This window comes from Oratosquilla oratoria, chromosome 6 (genome assembly GCF_046742065.1).
Source record: "Oratosquilla oratoria isolate Oo_2021 chromosome 6, ASM4674206v1, whole genome shotgun sequence".
Classification (NCBI taxonomy): domain Eukaryota; kingdom Metazoa; phylum Arthropoda; class Malacostraca; order Stomatopoda; family Squillidae; genus Oratosquilla; species Oratosquilla oratoria.
This window is the reverse complement of record NC_134782.1, coordinates 46,772,147-46,791,079: the sequence shown is the minus strand read 5'-3', so window position 1 is coordinate 46,791,079 and position 18,933 is coordinate 46,772,147. Positions and strand designations below refer to the sequence as shown.

Sequence of the window (18,933 nt, the reverse complement as noted above, 5' to 3'; positions counted from 1 at the left end):
GTAAAAGGGGAATATCTATTGAGGAGGGAAGGGAGATGGCAAGATAGGTGTGGAGAATGGTTGTGAATGGACTATAAATTGACGCTACACAAATGGTTTCCTCCTTGTTTTCTTTATTTTTTCATGAAGGGACAAAGAGGTAGTGTCATCATATAAACTGGTGGAGCCCTGCTGTGGATGTACTGTGTCTTGCTGCATTTCTTATGACCCGGACAGTGGGCAGGAGATAGCGATGACCTGTCATCCACAAGGAGCTAAGAGGAGAGGGGAACAAATGACTGATGGATGGAAGTAGAATGGGTGGGGGTGGGTGCATGCCTTGGTTAGCAATCTTTGGCCAAATGTTTCTGCCTATGTTCTCCCAAACAAAGTTGTTTGTTGTCCACCATGGCTGCCATCCCGCCTAGTAATAATAATGATAAAGATAATGATGATAATAATGATAAAAAAAAAGATTGTAGTAGTAATAATAATGATGATATTAATGAAAAATAATATAGTAACTATCGTTATTATTATTATTATTAAAAATTATTTTGACCTAGGGCAGTTGGTGTGATACAGGGATGACCCGTCATCCATGAGGAGCTAAGATGAGAGGGAGGGGGGGAAAGGGTGGTGGATGGGTGTTGAATGGGTGGGAGTGGATGTTTGCATTTTGACTTGGCTATCTGCCGTCAAAGTAGGAAAAAACCTTAATATATAGATAATTATTATTTTTATTATTATTTTCTGTTGAATACAGTCGATCTTCGATTCAAAGTTTGAATAATTTAGGTACTTGGACGAGTGTCCCTTGCTTGAAATTGAAAGGGAAATGGCCAAAAAATCGAAAAAAAACAACAACTACAAGAAATAAGATGGTATCGAAGCTAATGTGCGGCGATACAGTGCTGGTATGTTTGGTAATTCGAGGAATCTTGGGCAAGATACTGGGGCAGATGAGGTCTGTCTGTCCCCTCACGATATAGAGAAATGGGGTGAACCTACCGGTGTGATTATGGAGGCAGATGGACCAGTGGATTTAGCCATTCTGTAGCGTCAAAGTAACTGACAGGTTGGTGGAGGGAGTGGGTGAGGACGTGGTAGAGCCTAACTTTTTTTTTCAAGGTTATTTTTTTAACAAATTAATAGTTGGAAATGGCATCTTTTAAATATTGAATTAATAAGATTTATCCCTTCCAACTCAGAGTGCGCGCAATTTTTTGTCAATCTCTGTGGGATTAAAGGCATCGAGGAAGTTATTTTGATCAAATTCAACATAACCTAGGAGACACCTAATTGTAGAAAATAGTCGTCGACGTCTTCCTCGCTCTCTTTCTCCGTGTAAGATAAGAAAGTGTGGGTATGACGACAAAATTGACTCGCTCGTGCTAAATGAATATTTATATATAGAATTTTTTTTTATTTAATACCGATGTTATTTGCTTCCGACGACCTCGTATAAAACGATTATTTCGGTAAATCTTCAGAAGTGCACATCTAAACGATGTATTAATAGAAAATTAAATATTAATTTATAATTATAATACATCAACGTAATATACTTTTTAGTGCGGAAAAATTCTAAAAGTGATATATCCAAAACCATAAGAGACCAACTGACCCTTGTAAGGAGGGACAGCAGGACTGGCAGCAGCGGTAGATTACTACGGCTGAGGACAGACCTCGGAACAGACCAAGTCGGCGAGCTGTCATGTTTGGTTTTTGTTTACTGTTGAAGACGAACTAGCTGAAGTCAAATAAATTGACCTATTTTAACTTAACCTAACCTCCTATGGGGTATGCATTTAGCATCCCTAAAGGTCGTCAGAATAGACTAGACCAATTTCTTAGACTTCCGTTTGTTCGTCCTCGGGGGAAAAAAATTGGCGTCTTGAAGACCGCCGCCGTTCGAGTTGTTTATATTGTATAACTTATAACAATCTTTTTTCGTCGATTTCTGCCACTAAAAGCGTAAATTAAGTTGTGTTTTAATTGACAAAATATGTATCTATTTCTTATTGATATATCGCTTAAACGTGCACTTCTGGAGTAATACATTGTTTCAGAATAGATAAATTTCTTGAGAAGAAAAAAGTTGAACTAATTACGATCAGAAAATAAACTGAGTCATACATAAACGATCTAAATTTTAGATCGTTTATGTATGACTCAGTCATTGATTTTAGATTCTAAAATCAATGACTCGATAATTCGTACCGATAGGCTCCGACGATTTGTATTGAAAGTAATTTCCTCAGAATTACCTTAAAACTGCGATTTGTATTGAAAGTAATTTCAATGACGATTTGTATTGAAAGTAATTTCCTCAGAATTACCTTAAAACTGCGAGAGAAATTATCTGTAATTTAAAAAACGCAGTTATAAATAGGTTCCGACGATATACTATTGAAAAGAATTTCCTCGGAAATATATTAAATCTAATAAATGCCAATCGGCCCAGGGCAGGACATACATAACCAGGTGGTGCTGTAATGTATAGTAATAACAGCTTTAATCCAGGTGTGGTTACTGGTTGGAGATTAACGATCGAAATCGAGTTTACATGATAAATAAGAAATTTATTCATTCGCAGTCATATTTCTACCCGAAAATAAACTGCGAGTGATACATGAACGATTTAGATATGAAATTCAATAATGAATACCGTTAAGTTCCGACGATTTGCTGTTGAAAGTAATGATCTCCCTCCCACACATTCCATTTAGAGAACGAACATATGTCTAAAGGATATGAAGAAATTGTTTTTCAAATAGATACACAAATACCTGGAATAGTCTGGAAGTGTAAGAGGCCGGTAGATAGAGGTAGACATTTAATTAAGTAGATAGAGGGGTAGGTGAAAAGATTTGCAAATTTTATTACTTGAATGTTTTGAAACAATGGCTGGTAGAAAGTGCAGAGTTGCATATTCTCGCCTGCCGTCTTGTGTTTCATAAACAGGGTAGGATATCGATAGATGTGCTGAATTGACGAAATGTAACACGAAGCCACATTCCACTTGCGACAGATTGCTTGCGTAAACATTAATGCTTGAGGCAGTATAACAGCCTTTCTGATAGGAGAAAAGGGTGGAGGAGGAGAAATATTATTGGTGCATGGAGGTAAAGTCACGCCCTTAAATTATTGATTTTTCTTACCACAACCCATATAAACGATTGATGTCAAAATATGTGGATGAAACATTCAAACTCACTAGCTAAACCTTTGACAAAGAAATCTGCGTAGAATACAGAGAGAGGCGTTGTTGGCAATGCTTAGTCCAAACCTTTAAGAGGGTAGAATTGCCCTCTTGTTCTATGCTAACTACGATATTCGTATTTTCGTTTATCATTTTTTCCCCTGTGAATTCTTGTATAGTCGTTTCTAGTTTGTTTTTAAACTCCTTTTGTTCTATTACTTATTTTCTTCCATTTTCCCTGAGTAATGTTTTATTTTATTTTTCATTGCTTCTTCCCTTCCTCCATTTATTCAAGCCATGTCCCTGGCTTTTTTGCTGTCTCACACCTTTTCTTGAACCAGTCATATTTCCGTTTCGGTCAATTTATAGTTTCACCCAACCATAGAATTTGATATGTGGCTTATGTGTTTCTGGTGAGAAATGTTGTGATATGAACGATGGTGTACATAATTTCCGTCGCAAATGCGTACTTTTGAAGTAATTAAGTATTGAAGTTATGCACTTATGACTACATCTCCCGAACGATGTGGGGGGACGTGTGGGAAATCGGGGTTTTTGGGTGGGGAAGATTAATAAATGGAGTAATGCGCGTTGCCAAACAGGTGTAAAATGAAGAAGACTAAAGAAAAAAAAAAAAAAAAAAAATCCCATATCGGCGGGTACCGCGCGCGGCGCCATGTTTGTTTACTAACGATTGTAAGTATTTGTGAGTAGAAGCGCTAGATTTAGGGAAGACGCTCGCGCAAGACTTGGTAACCATAAACTAACCTAACCTAACTTAACCTAACGGAGGTAACGTTAGTTTACGGTTAGGAAGTCTTGCGCGGCTGGAGTGGACTTCGCTAAGTGTAACAGATCTAGCGAGACCTTTTTCGAATCGTTGGTAAAAACAAAGATGGCTACCGCTGGACTCCGGCCGTAAAATGTGATTTTTAATATTTTTATATTTTTAAAGTGTTTTTGTTCATTTTATACCTGTTTTGCAACGCACATTACTCCATTTATTAGTCTTCCCCACCCAAAAACCCCGATTTCCCACATGTCCCATACTCATATTTGCATCTTTCAATTTTGTCATTTTTGATAACAACCATTACCCCTCTGACCATTGTATCTTTTTTGTCTCTTCTCCAGATGGTATATCTATTGTTCCTAAGCTGTAGATCAACATTTTCTAGGAGTTTAATCTTAGCCAAGCACAAAATATCAAGCTCCTCTACCCTTAAGATATCGGTTATCTCCAACCTGGCCGATATTAAGCCATCTACATTAGTATAGTCTACTTAAATTTTCTTGTAATGTTTCCTGTGCAGTATTGCCCTCCTGTGATTTTTTAAACCACTTCATCATAGGCTCTACCTGTGAGGAAGTGGTTTGATGTAAAGGTGGGACTGCATCAGGGAGAACAGGGGTGGAAAGGGAGTTGGGAGATAGGGTTGATGAAAGAGTATTGGGATGGTTTGGACATGGAAAGAATGAGTGAAGGGAGATTAGGAAAAGAGGTGTGGAAGGTGGAGGTGGAGGGAGTGAACTTGAGGGGATGACTGAGGATGATATGGATGTAAAGGGTGAAGAGGGCGCTGAGCAAGAGGGGAATGTCTGTTGAGCAGGGAAGGAAGAAGGCAGGAGATAGAGATGAGTGGAGAATGACTGTATGGATGATACTGTTATGCAAGGAAGGGGGAGATGGGGGGGGGTAATAGGTGCTTATGTGTGAATGATATTTTAACACAGCCCGAAGGTGTTTTTCCCCATCTTCTCTTTTTTTGTACGAGGGGACGGAGAGGGGTATTGCCAATTAAGTGAAGTGGCCTTGCTGTTGAAGTACTGTGTCTTGCTGCATTGTGTTAGACCCAGGGCAGTTGGCAGATGCAGGGATGACCTGTCATCCATGAGGAGTTGAGATGGGAGGGGTGGAGGGGGTGGTGAAAAGGAGTGAAATGGGTGGGAATAGGTACGTGCCTCTGACATAACTACCTCCCTTATAAGAGGAAAAAAGCTGTCAGCATATAGATAGATGTTCATCTTTAGTTGCAGTTTTCCTGATCCAAGTATCTTTAAACTTTTCCTTTTGTGCTAACTTCCAAGACTGGAAATGTCTGTGGATTCTATGTTTATCTCTCTCAAATATAGTCATACTTTGATTCAGCCATTCTCCTTGCAAGGAAGAAAGACCATTGGTGTATAAGGTAATATTTGAGAGGATATGACGTATTTTTTTTCTGGTTGGGTAGTTTTACACTATATGGTTTTGACTATTAAGTTTTATGAAGTCAGTACTTTTAAAGACTATAGTGAAGCTTCTGTCACCCTCCTTTAACCTTTCCTTTATCATTCCACCACTTTTTCATTTTCCCTTGGCTTAACCCCTTCGATACGATGACGCCTACGTAGGCGTCATGAGGAGCAAGTGGGTACGCGAGGATGCTGATGTCGGCGTCTTGATTATATATATTGTAGGTGTACCTGCATGACCCCTATACTCTGTAAACTGGCTTCATCATATTTTCTATGGTTATCAAAATTCATGGGTGAAAGAGAACGAGCAATACAGCGGTAACTTTATTTTTTATAATGCGAGTATTATGACGCAACATCACACGTCTGGCAGCTAATGCTGCCCATGAGATTTTGGCCCATATTGAAGTAGTTAATGTGAAGAGGTACAAGATGCTGCCCTTTTTTTTTTTTTGAGGCATAAAAGGTGACTGAATGAAGCTGATGAAGAGGACCAGGGACCCTCTCTTTTTTGTATTTTTCTCCCATGATTGTATATGTAGTGAAAACATGGGAAAGAAGTTGGGTGATAGGAATAGTTAATTCTGGTTATGTTTATTTGAGTATTTTGAAAGTGTAATTTAAGTGTTTAAGAAGACTTTTCTTTCTGGTCTTCCATTTAAGAATGAAATCATCAATTAATATAAATCATATACATTTTATTCCTGTTTTCACAATGGGGGTGACATTTCACATGATCATTAATTTATTGAATATTTTATCTTGATTCAAGACTTGTTTTTAAGTATTTTCTCTAATGAATTGTACATTGAGATGTAGGAAAGAAAATGAAATAATGTTATGGGAATTATTGTTTTTGCTTGTAATTTAATTTTTTTCATGTAAGGTATCCAGCTGTGTTGTAGAGGTACACATTTTACTTTTGTTTTGAAATACAAGAATAGTGTGCAAAGATATATTGATGTATATAAAAAATCTAAGTGATTGTTTTTCCACAGGTGGGAGACAAGTTCATGACGTGGATTATGAGCAGAACAGCGCCCAGTCGAATGAAATGCTCACAGACAATGTTTATTGTGTTGCTCATCATGAGCTTCACTTTTTTGCTGGTAGTCTACACCGGGTCTCTGCTGCCGACTTATAGTCTAGGTACAAGATTTAGAATGTCGTTGGATCAACCACTCATGTCACACTTCTTATCATATAAGGGTAGGAACATTTACACATTCCAATGCCTGCACCTACATGTCCCTTTACTCCTCTAAATGTGGTACTTTGTTATAGTTTCCATCTTTTTGCCACTTGAATTTTGTAGAAAAAAATTTAACTTTGTATTTTAGTGCTGTAGTGCTTTCAGGCAAACCTACAAATATGTACTTTTTATTGAATATTCGTTGTACATATAGTTAGTTTCTACCAATTATGTGAATAGTGACTATTTTCCTCGAACCCAGTTTCTAGACATGAAGATGTGGGATACAGTTAGTTTTGTATGTGAAGCTTTGGAAATACATACATATACCAAGGCTTTTTCCCCCTTACAAGGGAGGTAGCCGAAAAGAAATAGTTTTGCTTATTTAATTCTCAGGACATATGGCTGTGTAGATTTACAAATCAGATTTCTCACAATTTATGAAGTTTTCAAGCTATTCCAGTGATCATATAGTTTATTGTATTTTGTTTTTAATGCAGTAATATAAGTCAAGTTGTAAACAACATGTTTAGTTTGGTCTTTGCCAAAAAGTGCAAAAAAAATATAAAAGATATATGAATTACTTTGAGAGGAGAATCTTGGTTGACAATCAATTCAGATATAGAAGAGGAAAGTCTTGTGCAGCCTATTAGGTTTTTATTTGAGAGCGATTGATATGTTGCTGGGGTCGATGATGAGTATGTGCATGAAGCTGTCCTGCAAGAGGTACAATAGAGTCATTTCCCTGATGCCCATCTTCCAACCTTGTTCACTTCCTCATTTCCACTTGGAGATATATCTCTGAGGGGCTGACACTTGTTCTTCGGACTGGACCCAAGATTTCTCTTTGTCAACTTCATCAACATTTCCTCCACCATCAAACATGAAGAATTGTAGCTGCTTCCCTCGTACAGCTTGCAGAAAACCCATAGCCTCCAGGATACCAACAACAACCTCCAGATAAGACCAATGAGTGGCTCAATGTAATAGGTAGTCACACAAACTTATTTGTTGATGTCAAGATCACGAAAAGAGTGAGATGTGAAGAGTATTATGAATTGTTACAGGAAGACCTAGATAATATTGATGAATGAAGCCAAAAGTTCTGTCTATCTATATACCAATGGGTTTTACTCCCTTATATCAGAGGTACCCAAATCAAAAGGCCTGTACCCACTCCTGCCCATTCCACTCCCATCCATCACCCCCTCATCTAAACTCCTCATAGATGACAGGTTCCTGTATCCCGTCCACTGCCCTGATTAAGGAATTTTATTCAGAGAATCTGTTGCTAGGAAATAATGTCAGTAGAATAACAAGATAAACATATAGATTTCTAATGAACATAAGAGTGGTACTTCAATATATGGACGAGGATATGATGAGAAAGTAAGTGAAAATCTGATCTACCCCAGACTTGAGCAAAAATAGAAATAATCCTGGTTGGTAAGATGTTTAGGAAGAGCTTGGATAAACTGGGACTACATACAATGGAGGAGAAAAAGTGAGAGGATATGATAGTGGTGTTTAGAACAAAGAAAATAATAGAAAAAATAGATAGGATGTTACATGGAATGGAAGAGGTCATAGCAAATGATTAAATAAGATGGATCAATTAAAAGATGTTTGGAAGCATAGCTTTCCATGTAGATGTATCTGTGGGACAAGTTAGAAGAAAATATGATCTAGGCCAACAACATAAATGAATTTAAGGCCAAGTTTCATAAGTGGAGATATAGAAGGAAATACAGATAATGTAGAAGTAAGCACACCATAAATGAGGAGGGAGAAGTTGCCCCCCAAATACAACAATACAACAAATGGATTAATTAAAAGATGTTTGGAAGCATAGCTTTCCATATAGATGTATCTGTGGGACAAGTTAGAAGAAAATATGATCTAGGCCAAAGTTTCATAAGTGGAGATATAGAAGAGAAATACAGATAATGTAGAAGTAAGTACAGCATAAATGAGGAGGGAGAAGTTGCCCCCAAATACAACAGTACAACAGAACCCCTCTGTTGCACCCCTGTCACACTGTGATAATTTGCCACCGGTAGAGCATTGAGGCCTACCCCCATACTAAGAATCAATCTACAGTAATTTGATGATATGATGGTGATTGCCTCCACCCTCCCCCCTACAGAGTTAGGGAAGCAAGTAAATTGCAAGGAGTATGAAAGTTATGAGAAATGGGCATCCGGGGATGAACACAATTGTGCGCATGGTACTGTTTGGTTGGATCAAGTGAAGTGAGTATTGGATGCAAATGAAGTATCTGTTGGGCAAGGAAGAACGTAAAAGTTGCGTTAATGGAAAATGGTAGTAATTAGATAAGGAAATAATACAGGCTGATTTTTTTTTTTTTTTTTTTTCCTGCTCCACAAATTTCTTGGGTAGATAAAGAGGGATGGTTACCATATAAGGAAGTAGTAGGGGTAGACTAGTTCCATCTATTGTGGCTTACTATGGAAGTCCTTTGTCTTTCTGCATTGCCTGACCTGAGCACTGTGGTTGGAGACAAGGTTGACTCATTAGCCATGAGGAGCTAAGATGGGAGAGACATTGATTAGATAGATGCGGAATAGGTGGATGGATTGACTCATTCACCCCCCATATATTTACGTAAGATGAGTGGATGGGTGGTGAGATAACACAGGGAACTGTTGGAGATTTATTACTGACATTTCGCCTCACCAGGAGTTCTTCAGAGTACATGCAATTATAGAAATATCAACACCTTATATATCTTAGCCAAAGATTACCTTGTTCCTCTGTGGTTGGCCTCACTCCTTCCACCCTCCCATTTAGCTTCATGAGGCACTAAGCAGCTCACTGTTCTTGCCAATTTAATGAACCCATCCTGATGGTTGTTACTTGGATGGGAAGTGATGTATACTGCTTCAATTATTTTTCTTCTTTTCATAGTGAGTATTTTTTGGAGCACCTCTATTCTGTCCCAATTCAGTAATTGCCCATGATTATCTATGTGGACCACTAGTGAGTTAAAAGTCTGGTGAGCCCTGACATTATTTTTGTGCTCACTTGTCCACTTTTTAATTCCTTTGCTGGTTTCTCTACAATAACTCATAGGACAGCTTCCACATGGGGTTTTATAGATAACTATTTTATTCTTTTTTAACTGGACAGCTTCCACATGGGGTTTTATAGATAACTATTTTATTCTTTTTTAACTTTTTTTTTTTTTTAACCGTTTCTTATTTTTGTTCCCATGCTGACTTTGATTTTAATACCGGTTCTAGTAAACAGATGTGCCATCTAACCATGGATAGACATTTACCATTGTCAATTTTGGTCACATCTCAGTTCCTTATACTTTTTTTTCCCATATTTAATGGCTTTTCCTTTAATCAGTGCAATAGCTCTTCCAGATGACAGAGTTTGGTAAAAATTTTGAAAATGAACCCTATCCTGACCTCAGGAAAGTCTTGACTGCATATGTGGTATGCACTTAGAAAGAAGCCTATGACTACTCCACTTTTTGCCCTATCATTATGGGGAGAGTAGATTTCATGATTAGAGATGAGAGGGCCTAAAGAGGTCATGAGAGCTAATTGAGGAAAACCACTGTTAGTATGTATCATCATAAGAACATAAGAATAAAGGAGACTGCAAGAGACCATAAGGCCTACACTAGGCAGCTCCGTATGTATGAGCCGGGTTGCCGGCTTGTGTGTCGACCATAACGTCACGAAGTGATGTGTGGCTGCAGGGCGCGGCCAGCGGACAGTTGTTCATTAGCTAGTGAGTTGAATAGACATAGCAGACATTTACAACCACGTCCCTAAAGGATGTGAAGAAATAGAGTTTTCCACATAGATGCATAAATACTTGGAATAGCTTAGAAGGTGATATAGCCCAAGCTCAAACAATACATGAGTTAAAATTTAGATATGCAGGACCCTCACATGGGTGGGGGGGGGGCATATGCCCTGGGGTGGCACATTTAGGGGGCGGCAATTCTAGTTTGGACATGCCGCCCACAAGGCTGACAAAATAATTATGATAAAAAATAGGTCAAAGGAGCTTTAGAATCAAGAGGATATGAAATATTTTTCCCTTATCCTTTCTGAGTGGGGGATGGGGGGTGAGGAAGTATGTATGAGAAAAAATTTGATGCAGCCCGAAGGGATTTCTCCCCGTCTTCTCCTTTTCTGCATGAGGGGACAGAGAGGGGGGGTCGCCGAATTTATGAAGCGGCCTTGCTGTGGATGTGCTGTGTCTTGCGACACTGCTTCTGACCCAGGGCAGTGGACAGGATGCAGGGATGACCCGTCATCCAGGAGGTGCCAAGATAGGAGGGAGGGAGGAGGGTGGAGGGGAGTGGAATGTATGGGAAATGAAATGGGTGGGAGTGATTTCTATGCCTTTTTCTTTTTGGCTACCCCCCCGTGTAAGGGGGAAAAAGCCTTTGGTATATGTATGTATGCTTTCTGTAATGGGGACATTAAATATAAATTTTAAAATCCGTTTAATTATCTCGCAAGCCGATAGCTAAAACAGGCTGTAAGGGATTGTGGAGATGGGAAGTGGTGTTGACGGAATGGGGTCTTCACTGTGAACTTTGCCCCAGGGCAACACTTTGCCAGGGGGTGGGGGTGTAGGGGGGGGGGCGTCACTTTGCTCCGGGGTGGCACTTAGGCATGTAAAGCCTCTTTAAATATGATACAGTGAGTCCTCCTTATACGGTAATTCTTTATCCGGTAAATTCACAGTTACGGTATTTGGTAATTACTAACCTCGATTCTATTTATCGTAAGAAAAATTCACAGATACGGTATCCGCTAGATATTTTGAAGAGGAAAGAGCAGGGAGATGGTACATCTGCCATATCCTATTATTACATGTTATAATGGGTTCGGTATACGGTAATTTCAATTTGTGGTAAGGTTTTCAGGAACGCATATGTACCATATAACGAGGACTTACAATAATTGGAAATCAAGGATATAGATTAAGTTGGAACTATACATGATTTTGAGGCTAGGTACAAAAGGTTAGAAAATAGGGGACTGGACATAGTGAATGTTACTCCTATCCTGTATACTATCCTGTATACAAGTCTCCCTAACAGTACAGTGCAAGGACCCAGTGAAGAGCTCTCAGATGGGGCACTGCTACCAAGATGCGAATGGTCCACACTAAATAGAACAAGATCCAGAGTCGCCAGAACTGGTGACAATCTGGTTAAATGGGGCCTCAAAACCGACCCATCCTACGAGTGCGGAGAAACTGAACAGAACATTGACCATGTCCTAAGCTCGTGCCCACTTTCAACCAATTTAGACAACATTGACCTGGTCAAAATTAACCAAAGAACACTTGAATGGCTGTCTGTCTGGCGTGATAAGCTATGATGAGTAAATATAATTAGGGAAGTAATGAATGATGTCTTTGTTAGTAATTTTTCAGTGTACTGAGACAACAAATTGAGAAGGTTAAATGAGGTTAAACAGGACATCCAGTTCACAGTGGAACACGAGGCATAAAACAGATTGGCCTTCCTTGACACAGTTACATGGAGGAAGGAAAATGGGGCTGCTTTCTTGGTCCACAGAAAAAGTACCAACAAAGATGACATAATTCACTACTACTCTGCCCATAATACATACATACATATACCAAGGGCTTTTTCCCCCTTATAAGGGAGGTAGCCAGAAAACAAAGGCATAAAAACCACTTTCACCCATTCCATCCCTATCACACTCCACTCCCCTCCACCCTCTTCCCTCCTATTATTATAGGCAGAGCACACTGTAGATGTGCTCTGTCCATAATAGTAGGTATAGAGTGGAGTAGTCATAGGCTTCTTTCTAAGAGCATACCACATATGTAGCGAAGATTTTCTCGAGAACAACATACATACATATACCAAGGCTTTTTCCCCCCTTACAAGGGAGGTAGCCAAAAAGGAAAAGGCATAAAATCACTACCACCCATTCCATCCCTGAATACACTCCACACCCCTCCACCCTCCCTCTCATCTTTGCACCTCCCGGATGACGGGTCATCCCTGCACCTTGTCCACTGCCCTGGGTCAGAAGCAGTGTCGCAAGACACAGCACATCCACAGCAAGGCCGCTTCATTAAATCGGTGCCCCCCCCCTCTCCGTCCCCCCATGCACAAAGGAGAACAAGATAGGGTATATTTTTAAAATTTTCACCAAACTCTGTTATTGGAAGAGCTATTGCACTGATTAAATGAAAAAGCTTTAAAGATAGTAAAAGGAAGCATAAGGATGAGAGAAGATGTGCCCATAATTGACAATGGTGAATATCTATCCAAGCCCAACTTGAAACACACAGGCGAGATGGGACATCAGTTCACCAGAGCCGGCTTTAGAATCGGAGTCAGCATGGGAACAACAATGGGAGATTTTGTAAAAAACAAAACAAAATCATGGTTAACAAAGAAGAAAATAGTACATACATATACCAAAGGCTTTTTACCCCTTACAAGGGAGGTACCCAAAAAACAAAGGCATAAAAACCATCCCCACTCATCCATCCCTAATACACTCCACTCCCCTCCACCCTCTACCCTCCCTCTTATCTTGGCACCTCCTGGATGACGGGTCATCCCTGCATCTTGAAAAGTATCACTTATAAAGTACCATGTAAAGGCAGTGGAATTGAAAAGTGGACAAGTGAGTACAAAAATTATGTCAGTGCCCACTGAACTTCCAACTCTTTGGCTGAGATATATAAAGTGTTGATATTTCCGTAATTGTATGTACTTTAAAGAAGTCCTGGTGAGGACAAAACATCAACAATAAATTTCCAACAGTTCCCTGTGATTACTTCACCACCCTCTTGTATACATACATTTGCTTTTTTTTTTAACAAATTCTTTTATGAGGTGAACAATTTCCAGTCTGATGTGATTCCTGGGTTGTTTTCCTCTTTTGCCTTTAAAATGGTCCTGCTCCTAAAAAAGTATGTTCTTATTTCATACTGGATGTTCCCCAATTCTGATATGCTGCAATCGCTTGAAATCAGTTCTACACGCCTCTCTTGCTCCATTCACAAAGCTTTTTGTAATGCTATACACAAATCATTATTCTTTTGTAGTACTTTTGTATCATCAATAAATATGTTAAAATAGTTATCTTTGCATATGTGTTGGTGTTTTCTGTGTGCATGAATATTTATTTTACTGTTAGTATGTAGCAGATTCATTTGTCTTTGTGTATGTGTACAGATAAAGTACTGTGTTTTAGAATGTACTGTGTTTTAGAATGTACTGTATTTTATTTGTTTTCAGTATGTTTTAGCTTAAGACTTGTTGACCTATAGTTGGAGAATGAGATAAGATGGACAGAAATTCTGTATATTTCAACCACTATCTGTGGTCCTCTTCAGCAGAATGATGAAGAGGAATACAGATAGTGGTTGAAATATACAGAATTTCTGTCCATCTTGTCTCATTCTCCAACAGTGGGTCAACAAGCCTTATTTTACAAATGTGCCACTACATTAAACCTTCCTAATGTTTTAACTTGTTCATTTTGATTTCCTAATATATTTACTATATTTTCAGTGATGACCGAGTTTGAATGGCCAGCAAATGCTTCACGTGACACGACCATATACCTGAAGCCTGATGAAGTGACAACTGTGATACAGCCTATAATACCTTGTCGGGAGAATCTCTTTTTACTGGTAGTTGTTACAAGTGCTGTAGATAACAGAGTGCAGCGGGAAGCCATACGGGCTACGTGGGGATCTTGGATAACACATTCTAACCAAACCCCTGGAGACAAAATATCTCAGAAATCAAAGAACTCCCAGCTTATGTTTTTGTTAGGGCAACCCCGAGATAAGTCTTACATTCAGAGAGTTGTTGAGGAGAACCATATGCATAAAGATATAATTATGGAGGGCTTCATTGACTCCTATACCAACCTTACACTTAAGAGTGTTTTCATGCTCAAGTGGGTTCAGCAAAGATGTCAGACTACTCGATTCATCATGAAGGTTGATGATGATATGTTTGTTAATGTTCCCAATCTGATGACCGTCCTCATGGAACAGAAGCCCAGTGATGAAGTAATGTTAGGAGCCCTTATTTGTGGAGCAAGGCCAATCTACGACAAGAAGTCAAAGTGGTACACACCAAGGTGAGTATTGATTATGTATTTGTGTTCATAAGTAAATAGGTTTAGATGTTATCAATCATGCATAATACATAATAGGAATTGTAGTATGCACTAGATTTTTTAAGTGAGGAATAATCATCCATACTGCATTTAGTTAAGAAAAAATTCTACAAGTTTCATAATATGAGCCAAATTTTTCCATAGGTATCTCTTCAACGATGCCAAGTACCCAAATTACTTGTCTGGCACTGGCTATGTTTACTCAGGCAACTTAGTGCAATCCCTCCTTCATGCTGCATGTGAAACTCCGTTTTTTCATCTAGAGGATGTTTATTTAACAGGAATGTGTGCTAAGGCATTGGGTGTCCGACTCAAAGATAACATTGGGTTCAGTTACCACAAGCATAAAGCAAATCCCTGTATTTACAAAAAAATTGTTACTGGTCATGAGGTAACACCAAAGGAACTACACACTCTTTGGAAATTTCTACAGGAAGAGGACTGTACGGAATTTAAACCAAGCAGATTAAGATCCAATGATCCAATTAATTGTAAATGGTAGTAATGTCTGTGGTTAAGAGTGTTAGGAATTGTGTGTGATGAAAGGTTTATAATCTCAAGAATTTGCATGAATCTCTCATTAGAATTATTTGAATTTTACTAAGCAGGAGACCACCTCTTGAACTTCATAGCCTTAAGGTCTCTCATAGGAACCTTGCAGTATCCAGAAATCCAATCCAGTCAAACCCAATGTCTTGACCCATGGATCTCCTAGTGAAATGTCAGGTATTGGGTGCCTGCTGTTCTTAAACAGGAAGAAATGAGAAGGATGCATGAAATGGTGAAGATCAAGATCTTTGGGGCTGGTCAGTTGACTGAGTGTTAGGACAATGGACTGCATCTTGAGTCAGGATGAAGGAAGGTGGAGGCTGTCTTTCTAGGAGGTGGGCATTATTGCCTCTCATAGCAGGATCAACACAAACAGATGCCTCAAGTTCCCACCCTTAGAAAACTAACGGATAATCAGGATCTGAAATATATGAATCATTTCAAGAAGTTCACTTAGTAAATCATTGTAGATAAACATATAAGAGAAGATATGTACTGTGCATTTTTTGATTATGGTGATAGCATAGGTGGAGAAATATTGATCTAGTCTTTTCATAGAATTTTGTCAGAAGTAAGGAAGCATTCATAAGATACATATCTATGGTATTGCACAATACTAGAACAAGGGTCTTCGATATGGGTTACGTGTGATTCCAAATGGTTCAATAATATGATCTGAAGAAAGCCAGTAGGCATAAAAGGAAATGTTAAGTGGAAATACATTTTTTATATTTTTTTGTTGAATATCAATACACAAGTTTGACAGTTAATTGTTGTAGTGTAAGATTTTTTCTAAATTGAATGGCATGTTGTTATCTTAACATATATTAAAGTGGGCAGTGAAAAAAAGTTGACTATCCCTGCACTAGAAGGTTGATATAAAATTGAAGTAGGTTTTTGGTATGGTTTCTTTATAATATATATATTTTCTTCTTTTTCTTTTTCTTTTATTGTAATAAAAATACTGTATATTTTAGCAGATAAGACAATACTTGAATTCCACCATTAGACCAGGATCATCTACATAAATTACAAATGGCTTGGCTCAATGAAGAGTGCTGGACTTGTCACTTTTGAAGAGAGATGCTGTAGTGGTTATAATTTATATTTTTACAAAAATATATTGCCACTATTTTGTTAAAACAATAGAATTATTGTATCATAAAAAGGTACATAAAACCCATTATGTCACAACATATATGTATACAATTTGGTTATCAGTTTTGGTAAACTACAGTAAACCTTCATTAACTCCTTCGATACGATGACGCCTACGTAGGCATCATGAGGAGCAAGTGGGTACGCGAGGATGCCGATGTTGGCGTCTTGATTATATATATTGTAGTTGTACCTGCGTGACCCCCATACTCTGTAAACTGGCTTCATCATATTTTCTATGGTTATCAAAATTCATGGGTGAAAGAGAACGAGCAATATAGCGGTAACTTTATTTTTTATAATATGAGTATTATGACGCAACATCGCACGTCTGGCAGCTAATGCTGCCCGCGAGATTTTGGCCCGTATTGAAGGTGTTAAGTTGAGTGGAAACTTTAGTAAGGCATACTTGGACAGAAATTATGAGACAGGAAGGAGGAACATATTTAAAACTGGGAAAAACATCCATCGCTATAATACAGAAAGGTCTTGGACTTATTAGCGTGTGGGAGCAGAAGATCTGTGTGTTAACTGGGTTCTTGATAAGCAGAGTAAAGAAATTTTATACATATATACAAAATGTTTACAAAATTACTTGTTGAAAAGGGAGAGTGTGAAGCAAAGCTTATGGGAATTGCTCTCCCTTTAACCCCTTCACTCCGGGGCAAAATCTCGCAGCAGCATTAGCTGCCAGACGTGCGATGTTGCGTCATAATACTCGCATTATAAAAAATAAAGTCACTGCTGTATTAATCGTTTTCTCTTTCACCCGTGAATTTTGATAACCATAGAAAATATGATGAAGCCCAGTTTACAGAGTATGGGGGTCACGCAGGTACAACTACAATAAATACAATGAAGACGCCGATGTCGGCATCCTCGCGTACTCACTTGCTCCTCATGACGCCGTATGGAAGGTGTTAAGGAAAGAATTATTTTTATTTCATTTATTTACTTTTGTTACATGTTAGTATGATATATACACACATATATATATATATATATATATATACATATACACACACATACATACATATATACATACATACATACATATGCCAAGGCTTTTTCCCCCTTACAAGGGAGGTAGCCAAAAAGGAAAAGGCATAAAATCATTCCCACCCATTCCATCCCTGAAAACACTCCACACCCATCCACCCTCCCTCTCATCTTAGCACCTCCTGGATGACGGGTCATCCCTGCATCTTGTCCACTGCCCTGGGTCAGAAGCAGTGTCACAAGACACAGCACATCCACAGCAAGGCCGCTTCATTAAATCGGCGACCCCCCCTCTCCGTCCCCCCATGCATAAAAGGAGAAGACGGGGAGAAATCCCTTTGGACTGCATCAAAAATTGCTCACACATACTACCTCACCCCCCATCCCCCCCGCCCATTCCACCTCATGCATCACAACATCATCCATATGCAACCATTCTCCATTCACCCCTGTCTTCTGTCCTCTCCCGTCTTTCCTCAACAGACATTCCTCTCTTCCCCAAAGCCCCCTTCACCCCAGCCATCCACCTCATCCTAGGATGTCCCTTCATGTTCACTCCCTCCACATCTGCCTTCCATACCTCTTTTACTAGTCTTTCTTCACTCATTCTTTCCATGTGTCCAAACCATCCTAATACTCTTTCATCAACCCTATCTCCCAACCCCCTTTCCACCCCTGTTCTCCTCCTCACCTCCTCATTTCTCATTCTATCCAACCTAGTAACCCCCATCATACTTCTCAGACACCTCATCTCAAACACATTCAAACTCCTTCTCTCTTCCTCTCTTATGTTCCAATAATACAGTATTATTACTGTATTATTAAAATACCTACCATAAATGGTAGTTTATGAAATAAGGAAGGAAAGTGTTACATAAGCAGGAATTTAATTTCCTGTCAGTATCTAAATATCTCAAAACATGTTAATTTTGAAACACTGGACAGTAATACTATGAACTGACATGTAAACTATAAAGAATCATAATGATTTTCCAATTATGTGGCATGGTGGATAGCTACAGCATGATGCTTGTGCGGTGGAGTGTCTACTGCTCTGTCCAAACATACTTACTTTAACTCCACTGGTCTTCGGGGCACTTGGTGATCCATAACCACTTTTGAAGCATCTCGCCATGTCTTTCTGTCCTGTGCCACCTCCTTCCATTCTCCTGATCCTATTCTGCATATCTGCACATCTTCTTCAATGCCTCTCCAAACTCCAAACATGAGTATAAAAACTCCACCCTTTCTCCCAATTTACCATGTTCTGGCCTACGTCCTGGGGGAGAGAAAAGGGGGTTGTTGTCATTGTTGTTGTTGTATGGGCATAATGAAAAGAACCAAATACATTAAACTGATTTATGTTATTATACTTAGAAAATGAGAAGGATGCTCTGAAAATTTGTCTTATCTGAAAATTGTCTTATCTGCAG

The 18,933-nt window shown here is 38.9% G+C and overlaps 1 protein-coding gene across 5 annotated transcripts in view; it reads left to right on the top strand.

Moving 5' to 3' along the window:
• The window catches only part of LOC143026468 (beta-1,3-galactosyltransferase 1-like), a 33,826-nt gene extending 16,566 nt beyond the window's left edge, over window positions 1–17,260 (top strand). For 4 of the 5 annotated variants that reach the window (XM_076186911.1, XM_076186908.1, XM_076186912.1 and 1 more), the window contains 3 exons: window positions 6,421–6,631; window positions 14,176–14,755; window positions 14,939–17,260. In XM_076186911.1, the coding sequence (XP_076043026.1) occupies window positions 6,421–6,631; window positions 14,176–14,755; window positions 14,939–15,296 (1,149 nt within the window). In that variant the 3' untranslated portion in view covers window positions 15,297–17,260. The remainder of the gene's footprint in view (window positions 1–6,420; window positions 6,632–14,175; window positions 14,756–14,938) is intronic. The other variant, XM_076186910.1, reaches the window with a different exon arrangement.
• Window positions 17,261–18,933: the final 1,673 nt, after the last annotated feature.